General features: G+C 45.6%; 1 protein-coding gene and 1 long non-coding RNA gene across 2 annotated transcripts in view; one reads left to right on the top strand and one right to left on the bottom strand.

The window, feature by feature from the left end:
• The window catches only part of MAT1A (methionine adenosyltransferase 1A), a 24,292-nt gene continuing 4,521 nt past the window's right edge, over positions 1-19,771 (top strand). Inside the window, exons 1-7 of the mRNA XM_082222486.1 lie at positions 1-370; positions 10,599-10,676; positions 11,944-12,066; positions 16,208-16,320; positions 17,095-17,238; positions 17,715-17,933; positions 18,638-18,820. Coding sequence (XP_082078612.1) covers positions 271-370; positions 10,599-10,676; positions 11,944-12,066; positions 16,208-16,320; positions 17,095-17,238; positions 17,715-17,933; positions 18,638-18,820 — 960 coding nt within the window. The 5' untranslated portion in view covers positions 1-270. The remainder of the gene's footprint in view (positions 371-10,598; positions 10,677-11,943; positions 12,067-16,207; positions 16,321-17,094; positions 17,239-17,714; positions 17,934-18,637; positions 18,821-19,771) is intronic.
• On the bottom strand, positions 13,070-15,375 carry LOC309532381. Its single transcript, XR_014219834.1, has 2 exons — positions 15,153-15,375; positions 13,070-15,025 (listed from the first exon to the last, which is right to left on the bottom strand). It is a non-coding gene; the product is annotated as an uncharacterized lncRNA (long non-coding RNA).

Below are 19,771 nucleotides of genomic sequence, written 5' to 3' on the forward strand. Positions count from 1 at the left end.
GGAGGCGGGCGGAGTGACAGCTCTAGCCAGGGGGAGACCCGCCGTTTCCGTCGCGTGTGCGTCTCCGGCGCGCCCTCGGGGAGCCTGCGCTTTACGCACGGGGAGGTGTAATCCGAAGCCGCCGGTTTAAATAAAGCGCAGCCTTGCTGCCTTTTTCCAAGGGAGAGGTTGTCAACGTCAGATCTCTTGCGCTGCTCTTTTCCGAGGAGATTTCTTCTTCCCTACGCAGAGGAAAGCGTTAACAGGAAGGAGGGAGAAAAGAGAGCAAAAATGATGAATGGGACGCTGGATAGCCTGTGTGACCACACACTGAATGAAGACGAAGGGACGTTCATGTTTACATCGGAATCCGTAGGGGAAGGACACCCAGGTAAGGATTTGGCGCAGGCGATTGCAGCTCGTTTTGAAAGGTTGCAAGGAGATCCTGTAGCATTTATTTTTTTTAGCGCGCGGGGGCGGGGAGGCATACCGCGTGCGTGTGTCTATAAAGCACATTTAACGTATGTCCCCCTCACCCCCCAAAATCTGGGAACTGTAGTTCACGCCGAGCTACAGTTCTTAGCACCCGCAACAAACTACTATTCCCAGCGTTCTGTGGGGCGGAGGAAGTGCTTTAAACGTGCTTTAAATTGATGGCGTGCACGCAGACGAAGTTTCGGGCTTCTTTTCACCTGCTATTGACTCATGTGAGAGCTAAAAGCAGCCTCTCCGGGGATGCCATTGCAGACCCTGATTCATTCCCCAGGGGGCATAGCTTCGAAAACCACTGCTAGCCACTGCAGTTCTTTCTGTCTTGCGATTTGACCGTGCACCTTTCAGAACAATCCCATCAGGAATGTCCATGCCACAGCTTTGATAGCGCCAGATCTGGCACTGATGGACACGATCCAGCCAAAGTTACATGCTTCTAAAGGCTCGCTGGTGTTAATGGCACGCAGTGTATTCTGTGCAGTTTTCTAGGATGCAAACCCTGGTGAGTTCTGCCAAGCCTACTTCCAAGTAAAGGGACATAAGATTGCAGCCAGTTTGAAATCAATGGGATTTAAAATACTGAAGGTGTGCGTCTGTTGCAGTGAGACTCCCAGAGAACAAGAGTTGGGTGTGCACACACTTTTAAAAAATTGTTAAGATAGTGTATTTTATTAGGCCTGTTCCTCTTGGTTCGTGTGTACATATTTTGGAGTTATGCAGAAGAGCTTGTAAGCCAAATGATTCACCCTCCCAGTTAAAACTTCTGTGTAACTATTAAAAATAAATAGATCTGTATGTTCCTACACCGATAGAACTTGGTCTCTTTAGCTGGGGGCTGCATTAATCTGATATTTCAGTGGACCTTGTGGAATTCTCCCACATGCTTGCTATATCATTAAACTGTAAATCATTCCCCATAGCAGCTGGGCATGATGGTAGGACATATTATCCGGCCTCCTCCTCTCTCTACTCAAAGCGACCGGTTCCTCACACCTCTTTCTTAATTATTGTAAAAGCAAGGCAAATTGAAACTTTTTTTTTTTTAAAGAAAAGGGAATAGACATTATCTGTGCCAACATTCCAGCTCAAGTTTGTTTTATCTGGCAAGTCTGAGACTTGCGACGTGCTTGCAGCCGATGCAAACAGATAAATGATCTTTCGGACAAGGCCGGTGTATGTGTGTGCATGCATGCGTGCGTATTACAGCTGTTTGAGGTACTCAGAGGTGTATTTGGCACTGTATATCTTTCAGCATGATTCAGGCCTTTCTTTCTGATTATGTAACAGTCAGCGGAATTAAAACAAAACAGAAGAACTTGTTTAGTTATTAGCATTCAGTTGGATGGGGGAGAGGTCGCACCAGAGTTTGCTCCCCCTCTCGATGCATTAACTGGATATCTTGTGCCAACTTCATAGCTGGCACGTAACAACCTCTGGCGACTGCGGGAGAATTCTGCCACTCCACAACATCGAGGAGACATTTTTTTGTCCAGTTAATGGGGCTGCCAGCACCTTAGGCTTCCATCAGTTTTTTTCTTAAGTGGCAGTGATGCCAAGACGCTGGCTGATCCTGTTTCTTACATTATATTTATAGACACCAAGATTGACATTTGAACTTTTATGTTAAGGGAGGGGAACCTGTAGCCCTTCAGATCTTGGTAGACTACAGTTCCCCATCATCCCTGACTGTTGGCCATACTGACTAGAAAACTTGACAAAGGTTTCTGTGGTATCAGTGGTCTCAGATTTGTGAAGGTCCATTCACACATGTAAGTCAAAAAGTGATGACTATGAAATGTATGATAAGGGACACGGATGGCGCTGTGGGTTAAACCACAGAGCCTAGGACTTGCCGATCAGAAGGTCAGCGGTTCGAATCCCCGCAACGGGGTGAGCTCCCGTTGCTCGGTCCCTGCTCCTGCCAACCTAGCAGTTCAAAAGCACATCAAAGTGCAAGTAGATAAATAAGTACCGCTCCAGCGGAAAGGTAAATGGTGTTTCCATGCACTGCTCTGGTTCACCAGAAGCGGCTTAGTCATGCTGGCCACATGACCTGGAAGCTACACGCCGGCTTCCTTGGCCAATAAAGCAAGATGAGCGCCGCAACCCCAGAGTCGGCCACAACTGGACCTATTCTTCTATTTGAAATGCCAGGTTTTTGTTCCCTTTTGCCAGAGTGCACTGGTCTGTTTTGAGATCCAGTTCCCTCTCTAGAATCCCCAAGCTGTCTTTCTCTGCTTAATGGTACGTCCAACCCTTGAACTCTCAAATTAAAGCATGTTTAGTTAGGGAAGTTAAACATATGCCCAGTTCTCTCCCACTGAAATAAACAGGATTATTTAAAGTTTACAGCTTAGGCTGAGTTTGTTTTTTTTAAAAGAAGAAGCTTCGTCTAGATTCGTGGAGGCTTCCAAGATTGTCAGTGGATCTTCTGATAACTGGAGTTCAATGGGATTATTTGGCCTTCTGGTCACAACCCCATTTCAGATCCTGAGTGATGTGTTCATGAAAGACTGTAATGCTCTAGGGAGAACATTGATGCTCCAGAAAGCCAAAGAAGGTATACTGTAATTTGGCTGTAAGAGTAGGTTTAGGACAGGGTTTCCCAAACCTGGGTCTCCAGCTGTTGCTGGACTACAACTCCCATCATCCCTAGCTAGCAGGACCAGTGGTTGGGGATGATGGGGATTGTAGTCCAACAACAGCTGGGTAACACTGGTTTGGGATATGCAAGAGCTACAAGTTTATTTGATATTTGTATGCTGCTTTTCCCAACAACAAAGCTGAGCTCTGTGTGATTCACAACAATAACAAAGCATAAAAAGACGCAAACCACAGTTCCATCAATATAATCAAAATAACACAGTAGAGTTTGTTATCTGTTTGGTGTTCCCCACATGCACTAATTCCCCTGTACAGTCTATGTGTCTGGATAGCCACAGTTTTGCAAGGTCCATGACTACCCTCCTTTAACCTGTCACACATGTCTCCTGTATCTGGACCAGCTTGTACACCTCAGAGGGCAGGATTTGGCCCTGGGGCCCCCTGTCACTGATCCGTGGTGTGTGTGTGTGAGTCAAGTAGAGTTGTGCAAAATCTACAGTATTTTCCTTAACGAGAAATGAGCAAACAGCAGTCAACAGAAGGAATGTGCAATTGTATATTTTTCCTCTAGTGGTTATCTGCCTTCCTTAAGGGAAGGGAGGGTTGATAGTGAGTGACCAGGTGAATGATGCAAACCAAAGACAGGCATCCCACTGGATAGTCCAGTTTCTCCTGGGTAAGACTGAAAAATGTCTACCACTTGCTTCTTCCAGATATATAAACTGACCCATTCTGCAAGCAAACCAGATGAAAGTTCCTAGAAGTGAAGACATGCCTGGGGTGGGGGTGGGGGTGGGGAATACATTTAGGTCGTCTGTGCAATTGGGGAACAATATTATATAGCGAAAAAGCGAAACTGGATGAAACAAACTGCAACCCAGCATAGCGTGATCCACAATTAAGACTGCAGTTCTTAAATGCATGTCTGGGATTAAGTCCAACTGAACTCTGGGAGTTCTGAGAAGACATGCTTAGGAATGTGCTGTTAAATCCTCTTGATTAATTACTTGCTAAATTGTGGCCTTGTCTTTACATATCACTTTCCCCAGGCAAGTAAGTATGTTTTACCCACGCTTGGGACCAGGGTACAGCTTCGTTACGCAAAATTTCACAGCTGTCAGATGAGGTAAATAATCACCCAGGTTTGGGGTTTTAGTTATTGCAACAGATTTCTGAGAAGTGCAGTGTCAACCTTGGAAGGCCCTTTTTGTAGCAGTGTAGCGCATGTGTCCCAGTGACGCAACATCAGAGAAAAGCACACAGCAAGTTTGGACAAACATGGCAGCTAGGGCAAATGACTAGTCGGTGTCATCTCAGTTGGCTCTGACAATATCAGGTTGTCACATTAAAAAAAATAAAAATCGGCGCTGTTAATGTTTCAGTGTAAACACACCGCCCCTCCTTCCAGAGTTTAACGTCTGTTTGAATTTCATCCGAAATATTCCAAGTTTCCTTTCCTAATCTAGAACAAAAATACGATGCCATGCATTTCAGTCCATTTAACTGAAACTGTAGAATAGTTTCCATGACAAATGTTATGAACCCCCAAAATGATCAGTGTGAAATACAGTGGCAGAATCAGAAAACAGTTGCCGCAAACACACACTTAGAATAAGAATGTCTTTGCTGACCTCCCCTAAGGTAGGCAAAGGAGAGAGATGCCAGGTGGGTTTCTATAGGGGTGGACTTCCATTCTCTGGGGCCACCACCGAGAAGGTGGCGTCCCTTGTCCTGAAGGAGTTGGGTAAGGAGAAGAAACAAAGAACAAGAGCCTTTCTCATGATTTAAGGATGGAACAGTTCAACACAATGATTTTGTCTACTGTCGGGGATCTCAGAATTGCTTTTAAGGGGGGAGGGTCAAGGGGGTCCAATATTAAAGATGGATCTTTTGAAAAGGCACAGTGCTTAAGTATTACAGAATAGCAGAGAAACTAAAAGTTCTCTCAATCTCAACTCGGTCTCCCCCTCTCCATGCTATTGATCACCGTCTCTCTCCACACCTAAACTCTGTTCCCAAGACACAGCTAGTATGGCACTGCAGGGTCCTGAAATTGCACCCCTCCCTGTCCATTATCAATTAGCCTTGGTGATATCAGCTGGGTGTTTTGTGTTTTGTTTGGTTTCTTTTGGCCATCCCTGGAGATGGGGTGGCTTGCCCTCCCAGCCAATCAGAAGTTGGCCTCTAACCCCTCCTCCTCTTCCCCCACCCCACTTGGTAGCCATTCCAGAATCCCTGCCTACCGTACAAACACTGGTTAATCATTAATCCTGTGAGGAAGTGGTACATGGCTTTGGGAAGTTCATTATCGCCACGGACCCGTTTAGAAGCTGAAAGGCCGAGCGTTCACGTCCACCCAAATAAAGCCTGATGCAATCATCACTCAAATCGCTTCTAGATCAAATGGGCCAATGTGATGGAAGGTCACTTAGACATAAGGTTGCCAACTGGCCAGGAGGAACAACTGCAAAGCCAGCTTGGTTTGTTCCTGTGCCTTTAGGAGAGCTTAGGCATAACCCACACATGGACTTCTTCATGGCATGGAGCTGAACATGATCACCTCTTTAGCTGATGCAGATCTCGTTGCTGTTAAAGGCAAAGTTGACAGGGCCAGTTTGTAAGCTGACTACCCTAGTTGAACTCGGGCCGAGGAAAGTAGAGTTCAGAGCCAAATTGGGCTTTTTAAAATTAACATTAAAAGCAGCTGCTGGCAAATTGAAGGAGGATGTGGATATAGTCTAGCATCTTGTAGGGGGAGTGATTTTTAACTGGGGAAGGAATTTACTCCTCTCCCCATATCCCCTATCCTAGTCAGCCGTCCATTGCTGAATTCAAGAAGTTTTAAAAGGGAAATAAAAGGCTGAAGGTCTAATCACAGTTCTCCCGGATCCCAAGTGCTTTGGTCTTTAGCCACAAAGCACACTGGGTGCCATCTGCTACGCAAGTCACTTTCTCCCTAATCTACTTGTAGGGCTTTTAGGTTAAAATAGGGTCATCCCCCTCTATTTTTGGGTGAGGACAGTCAGGATACTGGTACGAAAAGGGGGAAGGAGAAGTATTTCAGACTTACCGTTGCGGGAAACATCTAAGGGTTCAAGCTTTAAGCAGTGCTTGCTTTGAACGCTTCACATTATTATTATTATTATTATTATTATTATTATTATTATCATCATCATTATTATTAACTGTCCCTCAACCAAAGTTAACAGGGAACGGGACAATTGATAATAATACAAAGTAAAAACTTCGGCAATAAAACTACAAAATAGCCACAATCATAATATGCACGGTGTATAATCCCAAAACAATGCACAGTGTTTGTTTACCCTCATGTGCTGAATGGAACGGATGTTTTTTCCTTAGGTGACAAAAAATGATGTCAACAAGCATCAATAAGCATATATCCAACAGGAGGGAGCCATGATTGAGAAAGCCCCACCTCAAGTCGCCATGGCACATACTTTGGTTAAGGAAATACACTGCCAGTAGGGCCTTTTCCTTAGATATTGGAGCATGGCCGGCACATACCAGGAGGGGAACTTCATCATGCATACCTGAACAGCAAAAAGTACTAGCTGGACCGGCCAGAAGGCTCATGTGCATTACAAAAGCGTCCTCACCACACTGATGTTAACCAGACATGGGCACAAAATGTCTGAAAGGCTATGTAAAGTGCAGTCCTAAACCACGTCTGCTCAGAAACAACTCCTGTTTAATTCACTGGGGCTTCCTCCCAGATTAGCAGGGTTAAGATCACAGCCTTTGTCTTTGTGTACAGAACTGATCCGAGAAACACACACAAAGAGTTTTACCTGCACCACCAACACCACCAAGGACTTTGATGCTACTGATGGGGCAGAGGATAGAGATCACTCAGGGTCCAAGAATCTTTGTACCTACCCCTCTGCCAGCTTGCCTGCCAGCCTGCTTGCCCAAACACTGCTGAGTGTCTCTTTTCAACATGATCCAATCTGGCTTTTTTCTGAACCACATGGATTTGCTGTTATCAAAATATCAAATTCCGCTTCTGTTCCCCCCCTCCCCGGCAAGTCTAGAGCTTCTTCTCCAGTGGAAGTTTACATCCTACCTTCTAGCCAGCTTCCTTTCTGGTCTCCTTAGCAGGTCTGTTGATTTTGTAGATCAGGCATGTCCAACAGGTTGATCGCGACCCACTGGTCGATCGTGGGGTGTTCCTGTTGATCCTTGGACCCTGAGTGATCTCTATCCCCGCCCCCAAAAAACTCAACAACACTGGCTCCCTAAAAAAACCTCAACAACTCTGGTCCATTCTCCAGTGACAATGGGTAAATCACTGCCAGTTTTTTTAATACTGTGAGTAGATCGCAATCTTGGGAGTTGGATGTGCCTGTTGTAGATCATGTCACTGCTTCCAACCCGGACCCTGAGGCCCTTCTTCATGTGCCTTCTCCATGAGAGGTCTGGAGGGCGCCTACACGAGAATGAGCCTTTTCTGGGGTGGCTCCTCACTTCTGGAATGCTCTCCCCTGAGAGACTCACCTGGTACCTTCATTACATATCTTTTGGTGCCAGGCAAAAACATTCCTCTTTTCCTAGGCCTTTGCCTTATTGAACAATCTATGGCCTTTTAAGGAAGGGATGCGGGTGGCGCCTGTGGTCTAAACCACAGAGCCTAGGGCTTGCCGATCAGAAGGTCGACGGTTCGAATCCCCGTGACAGGGTGAGCTCCCGTTGTTTGGTCCCTGCTTCTGCCCACCTAGCAGTTCGAAAGCACGTCAAAGTGCAAGTAGATAAATAGGTACCAGTCTGGCGGGAAGGTAAACGGTGTTTCCATGCACTGCTCTGGTTTGCCAGAAGCAGCTTAGTCATGGTGGCCACATGACCTGGAAGCTGTTTGTGGACAAATGCTGGCTTCCCCGGCGTATAGCGCGAGATGAGCGCCGCAACCCCAGAGTCGTTCGTGACTGGACTTAACGGTCAGGGATCCCTTTACCTTATGGCCTTTTAAACTGTGTGTGCAAGGAGAATGGTATTTGTTTGTTACAATAGTATTTACAGTGGTACCTCGGTTTACAAACTATTCGGTTTACAAACTCCGCAAAACCAGAAGTAGTGTCCCAGTTTGTGAACTTTACCTCAGTCTGCAAACAGAAACTGAATGGTGGAAGGGCACTGGCGGCGGGAGGCCTCATTAGGGAAAGCGTGCCTCTGTTTAAGAATGGATTCAGTATAAGAATGGACTTCAGGAACGGATTAAGTTCATAAACCGAATTACCATTGTATTCTTGTGTTTTTATATTGTAAACCACCCTGTGATCCTCAGATGAAGGGCAGTATAGAAATTTAATTAATTAACAACAATAATAAAAAAATATTAAAGCATTGTGTTAGCCCAAGTTAAATAAGATATTGTCATGCTTGGAATTAATCAGTCCAGTATCAAGCAGCATGCTGGTACTGTGATCCAAGCTGGGATATCATGCAGTAAGTGTTCCCTGTTTCCAGCTATGAAGTCAGGATTCTGAGAAGTTGCTAGTCAGTTAATATTGGCCAACCCTCTCAAGTAACACCATCTACAATATGTTGATGAATATCTGGTGTCCCAGGTTGGCGACAGGACAGAAAGAGGAGGCACTTCTCTATTTTATTTTATTTTATTTATCTATGCTTTTCATATTCATACATTTCACTAATTTCACAATCATTTTAACATTTCAACACTTGACTTCCTTTCCCCATCTTTCTGCGGTTCCTTAAATTTATTTTTAATATCTTCTGCATTTCCAGATTAACTTAATTGCTAATTTATTCATCTACTTTAAAGATATAAAACTGCAGGTTATTGCAATAATCCTGCCAATGTTCTTATCTGTTTACAATTTTTCTGCAAATATTCCATAAACCATTTCCATTCTTTTATAAAATGTTTGTTATCTTGATTTCTTATTCTTCCGGTAAGTTTTGCCATTTCTGCATATTCCATAAGTTTTTGTATCCATTCTTCCTTTGCTTGGACTTCGGCTTCTTTCCACTTTGGGGCAAGTAACATTCTTGCTGCTGTAGCATACATGAATAAGTTTCTATACAGTTTAGGTAGTTCTATCCCTATAATCCCCCCCCCCCAAGGCTTCTGTTTTTTTGTGTGTTTATGTGTGTGTGTTTTTAATTACAAATGTTAGTTTAAACATCCTTTTCAATTCATTATATAGCATTACTGGGAAAGATGGGGCACTTCTTGAGCCTTTGTGACTAGCAGTTGTTTTAAGAAACTTAAAAGTCCTATATGTGTGAGGGTCTTGCTTTATACCAAGCCAGACCACTGGCAGAGGCTCTGCAGAGAACCAGGCAGAGGTCCTTCCTAGGCCTCCCTGGAGATTGAGCATGGGACCGTTCGTATGCGCTCCACCGCTGATCTATGGGCCCTTCCTGCTGTTGTTTAAGCCTGTTAAGCTGCACATAGCTCAGCTGCAAGACAAATGCTCCACACACCAAGCTTGGCTGTCCACCACTACAATGGATGTCTTCCCATTTAGGGTCCAGAGAAATGAAGCAGAAGACCTGTTGGCCTCTGTTTCTGAGAGGCAAGGGGCCGGCTTTCTCGAGCCACATTTCCTTCTGCTTTGCTGGGCTGAGGTTCCTGAGACTTCTTGGTGCAACCTCAGAAACAGGTCCCTTAGGGCAGCATTTCCCAACCTTGGGCCTCCAGCTGTTTTTGGACTACAACTCCCATAATCCTCAGCTAGCAAGACCAGTGGTCAGGGATGATGGGAATTGTAGTTCGAAAAAAGCTGGAGGCCCAAGGTTACGAAACACTGCTTTAGGGTAAGTGAGCTCTGCCCCAAGAATGGGGAATCTGGCCCTCCAGATGTTCTTGGACTCCTACTGCCACCAGCCCCAGGTAACATGACCCAACGGTCAGGGAGTCCAGCAACACCTGGAAGGCCAGAGGTTTCCCATCCCTGCTCACTTTACTCTTCCCCTGCATACTTCAGATGACTTCCCACTGTGAATTGGGAGGACTAGAGGATCTCAATCTGGGGTGGTGGTGGTGGAATTCATTTGAGACTTGCTCTGCCAGCAGCTGTGGCCTTAGCAGTATCTGATCTTTGCAGGCATATTCACTCTATATCTTGTTTCTTTTTTTCTCTCGACCGCGCTGGTCTGGTCACCAGTGGAACTGAATTCTACTCTGATCTGTCTTTGCTCCTTCAAAGCCTTAGAGCTGGGACAATCTCATGGGCAGGGTAGCTCGTCCCAATATTATGAAAAGATGCAAAATGAGAATTGGGTTGTTCACCATCTCTGTATGCTCTATAACAGACATATGATTAGTAGCTTTTGGGGGGCAAATGGTAGCGCACAGTGTGGCTTTTTAATGGATTCAATTTGTTGAATTTTTCTTAGTTGGAGGCAAGCAGCATGCATATGATAGAGCTATAAAATGCAGAGTATCTGAACAAAACTTTCCGCTTGTCAATCCCATGTGTCAAAAGTAGCGCATGTTTCTGGTTTCTTCTCTCAATTGCCCAACTGATCTCTTTCAGATAAGATATGTGATCAGATCAGCGATGCCGTGCTCGATGCCCACCTGAGGCAAGATCCAAACGCCAAGGTTGCTTGTGGTAAGAGACCGTGTCTGAAATGATGGCTGCTCTGCACTTACCAGCCAAACATAATTGTGATAGGTAGTGGGTGGTGTGGGGAACCCATACAGTGCAAGGACCACTAGCAGAAGTGTCAAAAGCAGGGGGAAAGTTTTGCATAGCCCCTCCAAACTGTTTCCCAGATTGTATCTGTCTCCCTGTTGTCCCAACAGAACACAAGGATGCCTGCAAAATCCATACCCTGCATTCCATTCCTTGGTCACGCCAGAGTGTGACAAAGATGGAATCCAGGAACTGGCAAAAATGCATATAAAAGTAGATCTCTACAAAGAAATCATTTTGGGGTGGGGCCAGAAAATGAGGTTCCTCACACCCAGTTTTGCTTTCATTTCTACCCCTATGACTTTAAGTTCTCACTTTGGTTTTTGTTGTTTAATTTATGCCAATAAAGGCTGAATGATGAACAACGAGGTTCTCACTTGAGAGGCTTTGTCTACCCCCTTGGGTAGATAGAAAGTTTGGGGAGCATATCTGTTGCTTTGTTTTTTTTTCTGGGTGACACTGGTCTAATTACTATTGAATGAGTTGTACAGTGGTACCTTGGGTGTTGAACACAATCCATTCTGGAAGACCGTTCGACTTCCGAAATGTTTGACAACTGAGGCGCAAAGGGTGGTTGGCAAAGTCAATGGAGAAAACGGAAAAACATGCAGCGGAAGCTGTTTGACTTCCAAGGTGCGTTTGAAAATGAAAGCACTTGCTTATGGGTTTTCGGCATCCAAAAACCAAAATGTTTGGCTTCTGAGGTGTTCAAAAACCGAGGTACCACTGTATACCTATCTGCCTTCAGTCCCTGAAACAATCTCATGAGAGGGGCAAGTCACTGCAGTATGATGAGCAGGCACAACATGGGAAGTGAGTTATTCTCAGTGTGTATACAGCCTTGGTTCTCAAACGGAATTCGTTCCAGAAGTCGTTTGACTTCTGAAAATGTTGGAAAACCAAGGTGTGGCTTCTGATTGGCTGCAGGAGCTTCCTGCCCTCAATCAGAAGCCGCATTGACGTTTGGCTTCCCAAAAATGTTTGCAAACCGGAACACTCACTTCTGGGTTTGCGGCGTTTGGGAGCCAAAATTTTCAAGTTTCAAGGTGTTCGTGAATCAAGGTATCACTGTATATACATGCTAGATAGTGATAGGTACCCAAGAGCAAATAACATGCTTACTGTAAATGAATATTCGAGCCAACCTAACAGAGTTTCCCCCTTGTTTTTCCTTCCCCCGTAGAGAGTGTGTGCAAAACAGGGATGGTGCTGCTCTGCGGGGAGATCACATCCAGAGCGGTGGTGGATTACCAGCAGATTGTCCGAGACACAATTATGAACATAGGCTATGATGATTCAGCTAAAGGTTGGTGATAAAACAATGGAATGATGCTGGGTCACTGCTTGGCCAAAAAGCTGTAGAACTAGTCCCTCTCTGCTTGCCTGCTTACCCAGGACAAGGAAGAGCCTGATGCAATTGGTGCTGTGGATTGCTTAGCTGCCACCAGGAGACAGGTTCCCAGCTCCTTTAATAAGGAACAGGAAAAACTATTTACTGGGAGGTTAAAGGTTATCTCAGGGTTGAAGTCGTGGATGTCCTTTGCACTGGGCCACTTTGTAGCATTCCTGCTATTCATGGCATACTTGACTTCTTGAGCCCACAAAGTTGTCAGGCCTTAAACAGGCTTTAAGACTTTTTACTGAGGCCAAGATTATATTTTTACATCAACTCATGCGGTGCAATTCATCAGGAGGTGTGCTAGCTGGTGGCAGCTGGTAATATTATTCTCAATTTTTACCTGTTGCTTAAATATAGCTGATGTGGAGGATTGCCATAGTTCACTTGGAAGTGAGTTCCATGTGTGAAGTGTGGACACTTAAAAGTTATTATGGAGAGGAGGGGGGGAAAATAAATGCACAGTTGGCAGTTTTGGTACCAACCACACATTTAGCATTGCATGTCATTTTGCCCATGGCTTGTTCCCAGTGCATCAGAATGCATTGCAGTCAATTTACGCATGCAAACAAAGCAAAGACGAAACAATGTAAATCTGAAATGAACCAATAGAGCAGCAAAGCCCAGAATACACAGGCACCTATAGGAAAGTAGACTTCCTTAAGCCAAAAAATGTAGACCTCTAGTTTGTTTGTTTTTAGCATAGGAGTATGTTTGAACTAGCCATTACCCTGGATTGAGCTGGTAGGGTTCACATCCAGAAATTATTTATTATAGTAATTCATTTAAACCACTAGCATCTGTTTTATATGGTCAGTTTGGTGCTTTGGTCACATGCAAGAGAGTAGCTTCTTAAGGAAACAAATCAGACTCCCACTGAAACTGAAGTGGGAAGGATGAAATACTGTATGAGTAAGGCATTCATTTATTTATTGCAGTTATTTCCCACCTTTTTCTCCAAGGAGCTCAGGGTGGCATACAAGGTTCTCCCTCTCCTCCTTTAATCCCCACAACAACTTTGTGGAGTAGATTAAGCTGAGAGGCAGCGACTGGCCCAAGGTCACCCAGCGAGATTTGGAGTCATGGAAATTTAAACTGTGGTCTCCCAGATATCTGTCCAACACACTAACCACTAAACCACACTGGCTGGGATGGCTCAGTTGGTAGAGGATGAGACTCTTAATCTCAGGGTCGTGGGTTTGAATCCCACATTGGACAAAAGATTCCCTGCATTGCAGGGGGTTGGACTAAATGACACTTGGTGCTGGAGGAGACTCTTGAGTGTCCGATGGACTGCAAGATCAAACCTCTCCATTCTTAAGGAAATCTGCCCTGAGTGTTCACTGGAAGGACAAATCCTGAAGCTGAGGCTCCAATACTTTGGCCACCTCATGAGAAGAGAAGACTCCCTGGAAAAGACCCTGATGTTGGGAAAGATGGAGGGCACAAGGAGAAGGGGACGACAGAGGACAAGATGGTTGGACAGTGTTCTCGAAGCTACCAGCATGAGTTTGACCAAACTGCGGGAAGCAGTGGAAGACAGGAGTGCCTGGCATGCTCTGGTCCATGGGGTCACGAAGAGTCGGACACGACTAAACGACTAAACAACAACTCTTCAATTCTGTGATGAAGGGAGAGCTTGCTTCCCTGGGATGTTGGCTGCAATGTACAAGTCGGCAGCAGTATCCCTTACAGGGTGTGCGGGGAATGATGGGCCTCCCAGGCCGAAGATCTGCTTTTGAGCATTCCCCACAGATGTAGCCAATCAGCTGCCTTGGAAAGGCTCCATTCCCCAAGCAGCTGGCCGGTGCAGCTCTCTGCCCCACGAAGGGGTGCAGTAGTGTGGCTGGGGACACGGCTGAGTTTCAAGTGTCCAAAGGGGACGTGTTGCAGCCAGATCTTCTCTTGACTGAAGAACCTGGGCCTGTCAGCTCATCTGGCACGCTGGGTTACTTACTCATGGACGGCTCTGCTGCCGTTCTACATGCCAGGAACGAAGACGGTCAGTTTCTCATTCCTGGAAAAGAACGCATGGGCACACATTAAACCTTAGTAGCCTTGCGCTTAGTAAAAGAACATTTATTCTAAGAGGAAAAACTATACCTTGTAGGGGGATGGCTGATGAGAAAGCAGCTAATAAAAAGGGAGACTTGACTGTTTGTTCCCCGGCTGGAGTTTCAGAACAAATTGGGGAGGGGACTCCCCTTTTGTACTTCGTACAATATCCTTGCTGCACCCATTGGTATAATTTTTGAAACGCTCCTCTCTTTGGTCCCACTAATGAAGGGAAAGCAAGCTTCAGAGTTTTTAACAGCGCTGCAGGTCCCTTTAATGATAAAAACATCCAACATTTTAATATACGAAGAGGGTTTCTGCAATCTGCACGGCTGCTCTCATGTAGTAGAACTTGCTCCTTAAGGATCAAATTATCTCTTATCCAGTGGATTTGTGATTGATTTCCCAAGTTTTTTTGTTTTTTTTTTTACTGATATCCAAAGAAGGCTGCTGTTTAGTTTTGAGCTGATGAGATGGGGAGAAGAAGCTGCCCTGTGATGTTGCTGCTACTCAGTTCAGTACTGAGCTAGACAGGACCAACGATTTGACTTAGTATAAGACAGCCTCCTACACTGGTCGGTGTTAAGTGCCACTGCCACAACTTCTGCTGCTCTTAATGAGTTGGCAGTTCCCCAAGGCTGAATTTGGGGGTGTGGTTCTTTTGCTTTTTGTTTAAAGCCAGGAGAGCAATTGTGGAGGTCCCATGAAATTTGTAGCAGAGATTTGGCCTCAATGTATTCTGCAAGAGCTAAATGAAATGTGATGGGGGCATCATATTTCTGCCCCACCCACAAGTAAAGTAGACCTTGGGGGCCTAAATCTTTTACAGCAAATTGGCTGTGCCGGTGAGAGGACCAGAACTCTCTCTGCTGTCTTCCTTCACCTCTCTCCTCAGACCCTAGTCTCCAGTATATGCTGTCTGCAGTACTACATAAAATGACTCTGATGTTTTCGATCCAGCTCAGTCTTAGAGATCTCAAGGCATGGGACTTTGATGATTCTCCTTGGCTGGGTAATCCCCCAATTAGCAAACCTTTTAAACAACCTCTCTGCGTTTGGCAAACCTAGTTGATGGACTATGCCAAGATGGCAAAACTGACTAGAAAACTCAGAAACCAAGAGGATAAAAACTTTGTAAAAGAATGAGGGAAATGTATAAGTTATTTAAAGGTAAAGGTAAAGGACCCCTGACAGTTAAGTCCAGTCTCGGACGACTCTGGGGTTGTGCACTCATCTGGCTCTGTAGGCCGAGGGAGCCGGTGTTTGTCTGCAGACAGCTTCTGGGTCATGTGGCCAGCATGACTAAGCCATTTCTGGCAAACCAGAGCAGCGCACGGAAACGCTGTTTACCTTCCTGCCTATTTATCTACTTGCACTTTGATGTGCTTTTGAACTGCTAGGTTGGCAGGAGCTGGGACCGAGCAACGGGAGCTCACCCCGTCGTGGGGATTCGAACTGCCGACCTTCTGATCGGCAAGCCCTAGGCTCTGTGGTTTAGACCACAGTCCCACCCGCGTCCCTTATAAGTTATTTAGGGGACCACTGTAAGCAGATGGAAACAAAAGCAGGGTTTTGATTTCATTTGTAGTGTAAAAATTACCTTGGATAATATGGTTCGATATAAAAATTGGATTATGGATGAATATGCAGTAGTAGATATTTAAAGGACCCCATGAAGGGGATGGGGGGAAGTCCTGAGATTTGGAGGTATTTCTTCTTCTTCTTTGTTTATTTGTACTTTGTTTTTGTAAAACCAATAAAAAGGTTTTTTTTAAAAAAATGGAATGAAATACCACCATTTTTAACACTGCTCCTTCTGAGCATTCTTTAGTCTTCCCTTCCTGGAAGGCCACACCCTCCGTAGAACTAGAACCTGTCAGCCCTGCTAGGGAAGGATGTTTGCAACCTAGTAAAAACATTTCCAGCGGTCTTGTGGGACATGGCTTCGAAGGATGGAAAAGAAAGGCAATTCACGGCTTCCATTTTTCCTCCGCAGGCTTTGACTACAAGACTTGTAACGTTCTTGTTGCATTGGAACAACAGTCGCCCGATATTGCCCAGGGCGTGCATTTGCACAGGTCAGAAGAAGAAGTTGGCGCTGGGGACCAGGTAATCATTGCAAGAACATTAAAAAAATAATAATCCATCTTTATATTTGCCAGAAGTATTCATCTTGGTGAAAAGTGCCAGTAAGCAGCTGGGGGTTGATTTGCACCTTGCATTTCAGGATTCAGTCACCAGGATTATGAAAGCAATTATTGCAGGCATCAGCACGTACAAGACCCAAGGTCAAATCGGCCCCCACTTAATGCCACCACCTCTTAAGTCCGATGCAAGAATTAGGAGCACAGAACTGGTGATGAAAGTATTGAGCTAGGGCTGGGAAGATGGAGGTCGGGTCCTCACTTAGCCACGAACGGGGGTTGATCATGTTGCCCCGAGCAACAAACCTTGGCTAATACTGGCTAATTACTAATTATAACTAATAATTTCTAATTACAGTGGAACCTTGGTTCCCGAACGCCTCCGTTGTCATATGTTTCAGTTCTCGAATGCCAAAAACCTGGAAGTAAATGCTCCAGTTTTTTAGAACGTTTTTCGGAAGCCAAACGTCTAACGCAGCTTCTCTCTCCTCACAAGGAAAGAGAACATGTAGAATTCTTCCTCAGGACTCCGTACCACTCGAGGGAATACAAAATAGCATTTATAAAAATGAAACACTAAAGGGAGGAGCTGTATCAAGGAGGAAAGAGGAAGCTGATTCTAGAATGAAAAAGGAGAAAGAATTTTGTGAAGCGAATTCTAAGGATGCTAATTCATGAAAAGTAGTCGTTGTTGTCTTCTTTTTGCTAATGGAAAATAATGGCTCCTTTCCCACTGCAGGGCCTGATGTTTGGCTATGCCACCGACGAAACAGAAGAATGTATGCCCCTGACCATCATGCTCGCTCACAAACTGAATGCCAAAATGGCTGAGCTGAGGCGCAACGGGGTCCTCCCTTGGCTTAGGCCGGACTCCAAAACCCAGGTACTTTCATGGGTTTAGCCCAGATTATTTCTCTTCCGCTCATAACTAGGGCCTATCCATTGGACCATTCTTTGGCATTGGGAGGCCTGTGCATGTTATGTTTTTGGAAGTGATTCTTGCTGTTCTGTGAGAACCATGGGTTGGAGGAACGCGAGATCTGTAAATGGAATAAAGTTCCCTCCTTTATCCAGCAGACTTCTCTAAAAGCCTCTCTGGAGGACTTGGGGACCTTCTTGAATGGTATGGGCTGGGCTATGGGGGTGCTGCCATGGGAAGAGGATGTTGCCCCCCAGTGGGCAGAGACCCCTTGGTGCAAGCAGAGTTGTCCATTTTTTTTTGTAGGGAAGCCATTCAGAGTTGGGCCAAGCCCCAAATGGGGGCACAGTTGTTGTTTTGGGGTTGGTTTGCCAGTTTTGGGGTGTGCTTTTTCTCTCGCCACCCACCCTACAGTTCACAATTGCTTCCTTCGTTCCCAGATCACAGTTCAGTACGTCCAGAAAGATGGCGTCGTCATCCCAGTGCGTGTCCATACCATTGTCATCTCAGTGCAGCACGACGAGAGCATCTCTCTGGATGCCATGCGCAAGGCCCTCCAGGAGCATGTCATCAAGGCTGTGGTGCCACCCAGATACTTAGATGACAATACAGTCTACCATCTTCAGCCCAGTGGCCGGTTTGTTATTGGAGGACCGCAGGTCAGTATGTGTTCACTGATATGTGGGTAAATATGAGGAAATCTATTATTGCTCCTCTTAGGTTCTCCTGAAATGCATATTTATGTTATGACTGGTACTCCCCCCCCCAATCAAATCTGGAGGCATACTCTCAAAAGGTACATGCCCCAAAGAAAACAAATAAAAATTTCCCTCTATCACAGCGGTTTTCAAGGTTTCTAATTTCAGGGTACCGTTTCACATTGCCTTAGCCATTGAGAAAAACTTGCATGTCTGCCATCGGACCCTTGTGTGTTGCAGAGATTTCTGAGGGTGCTTTTAAGGATATAATATACAGTGTAAACTTGCAATTATTTTATATCATTTATTTTCACGTATATTTACTTAGGGCTACACATAGTTCACTGTAATAGGCAGGATCTTAATCCCTAAGATGAAGTGTTTCTCAAACTTGGGTTCCCCTGCTGTTGTTGAACTACAACTCCCATCATCCCTAGCTAGCAGGACCAGTGGTCAAGGATGATGGGAATTGTTGTCCAACAACAGCTGGGGACCCGAGTTTGAGAAACACAGGGCTAAAGAGAGGAAATACGTGGCAGTTTTCTGGGACATCTTCTTCCGAGGCTTCTTGATAGGTTGTTGTTGTTGTTTTCCGTTTTGTAGCATTTGCCACTTTTCCATCTCATTAAGATTTAGAAGTGACGCTTGCCATTGCAATATTGCAGGGGGACGCTGGAGTTACTGGACGGAAGATCATTGTGGATACTTACGGCGGATGGGGAGCCCATGGGGGTGGGGCTTTTTCGGGCAAAGACTACACAAAGGTGGATCGGTCAGCAGCATACGCAGCCCGGTGGGTTGCCAAATCCTTGGTGAAAGCTGGGCTTTGCCGCCGTGTCTTGGTCCAGGTAGGTTCTAGTTTTGTCCTCTTCCACCCTTTTCTCACCTAGCAGCCGTCAGCGGAAATGAAGCGTTGTGGCAGATTCGTGGCTGCCTGCTGCTGAAGCCATCAAGCCCACATCTCCTCCTCCTCCTCCTCCCCCCTCTGTTCCTCCTGCTGCAGGGTCTGAAGTACAAACTGCACTGTATCACGGCGAAAGGTTACCAGGCAGAGAGTGGAAGCAAAGTGTGTGGCTGCTATTTCTGGGGGTAGTTGAAGCCCTGCAACAGCTACTTCCTGCTTGAGAGACGTGGCTTCCTGTGGGGAACTGCTATATTAAGGATATCATTGGGGCAGTTGTATCCGATAGGTTCAGTATATAAGAAGCGGCTGTATACAGAGGCAGGTCGGTAGCCCCTCTAGCCCTCTACTTACTGAATTCCTTTTCTTACCTGAATTCTTTTAAGCATAGAGAATGTAACAGTTATCTTAGCAGTCTTTGAAACAATTCTACAGTGGTACCTCGGGATGCGAACGGGATTCGTTCCAGAGCCCCATTCGCATCCCGAAGCGAACGTAACCCGTGTTGGCGCTTTTGCACATGCGCGTGATGTCATTTTGACGGTCTGCGCATGCGTGCACGGCGAAACCCAGAAGTAACGAGCTCTGTTACTTCCGGGTCGCCACGGAGCGCAACCTGAATTTGCCTAACCCGAAGCGTATTCATCCCGAGGTATGACTGTATAGGGAAGTTCAGCACTGCATTCTTGAGGTTCAGCTCCCCTCCAATTTGGGTCTCCAGCTGTTGCTGGACTACAAAGCCCATCATCCCTAGCTAGCAGGACCAGTGCTCAGGGATGATGGGAGTTGTAGTCCAACAATAGCCAGGGACCCAGGTTGGAGAACTACCATTAAGAGTCTGGACTTAATGGAACGTGGGAAGTTGCCTTACACCAAGTCAAGCAATTAGTCCGTCTAG

Source organism: Podarcis vaucheri (genome assembly GCF_965113315.1).
Source record: "Podarcis vaucheri genome assembly, chromosome: 5".
Classification (NCBI taxonomy): Eukaryota; Metazoa; Chordata; class Lepidosauria; order Squamata; family Lacertidae; genus Podarcis; species Podarcis vaucheri.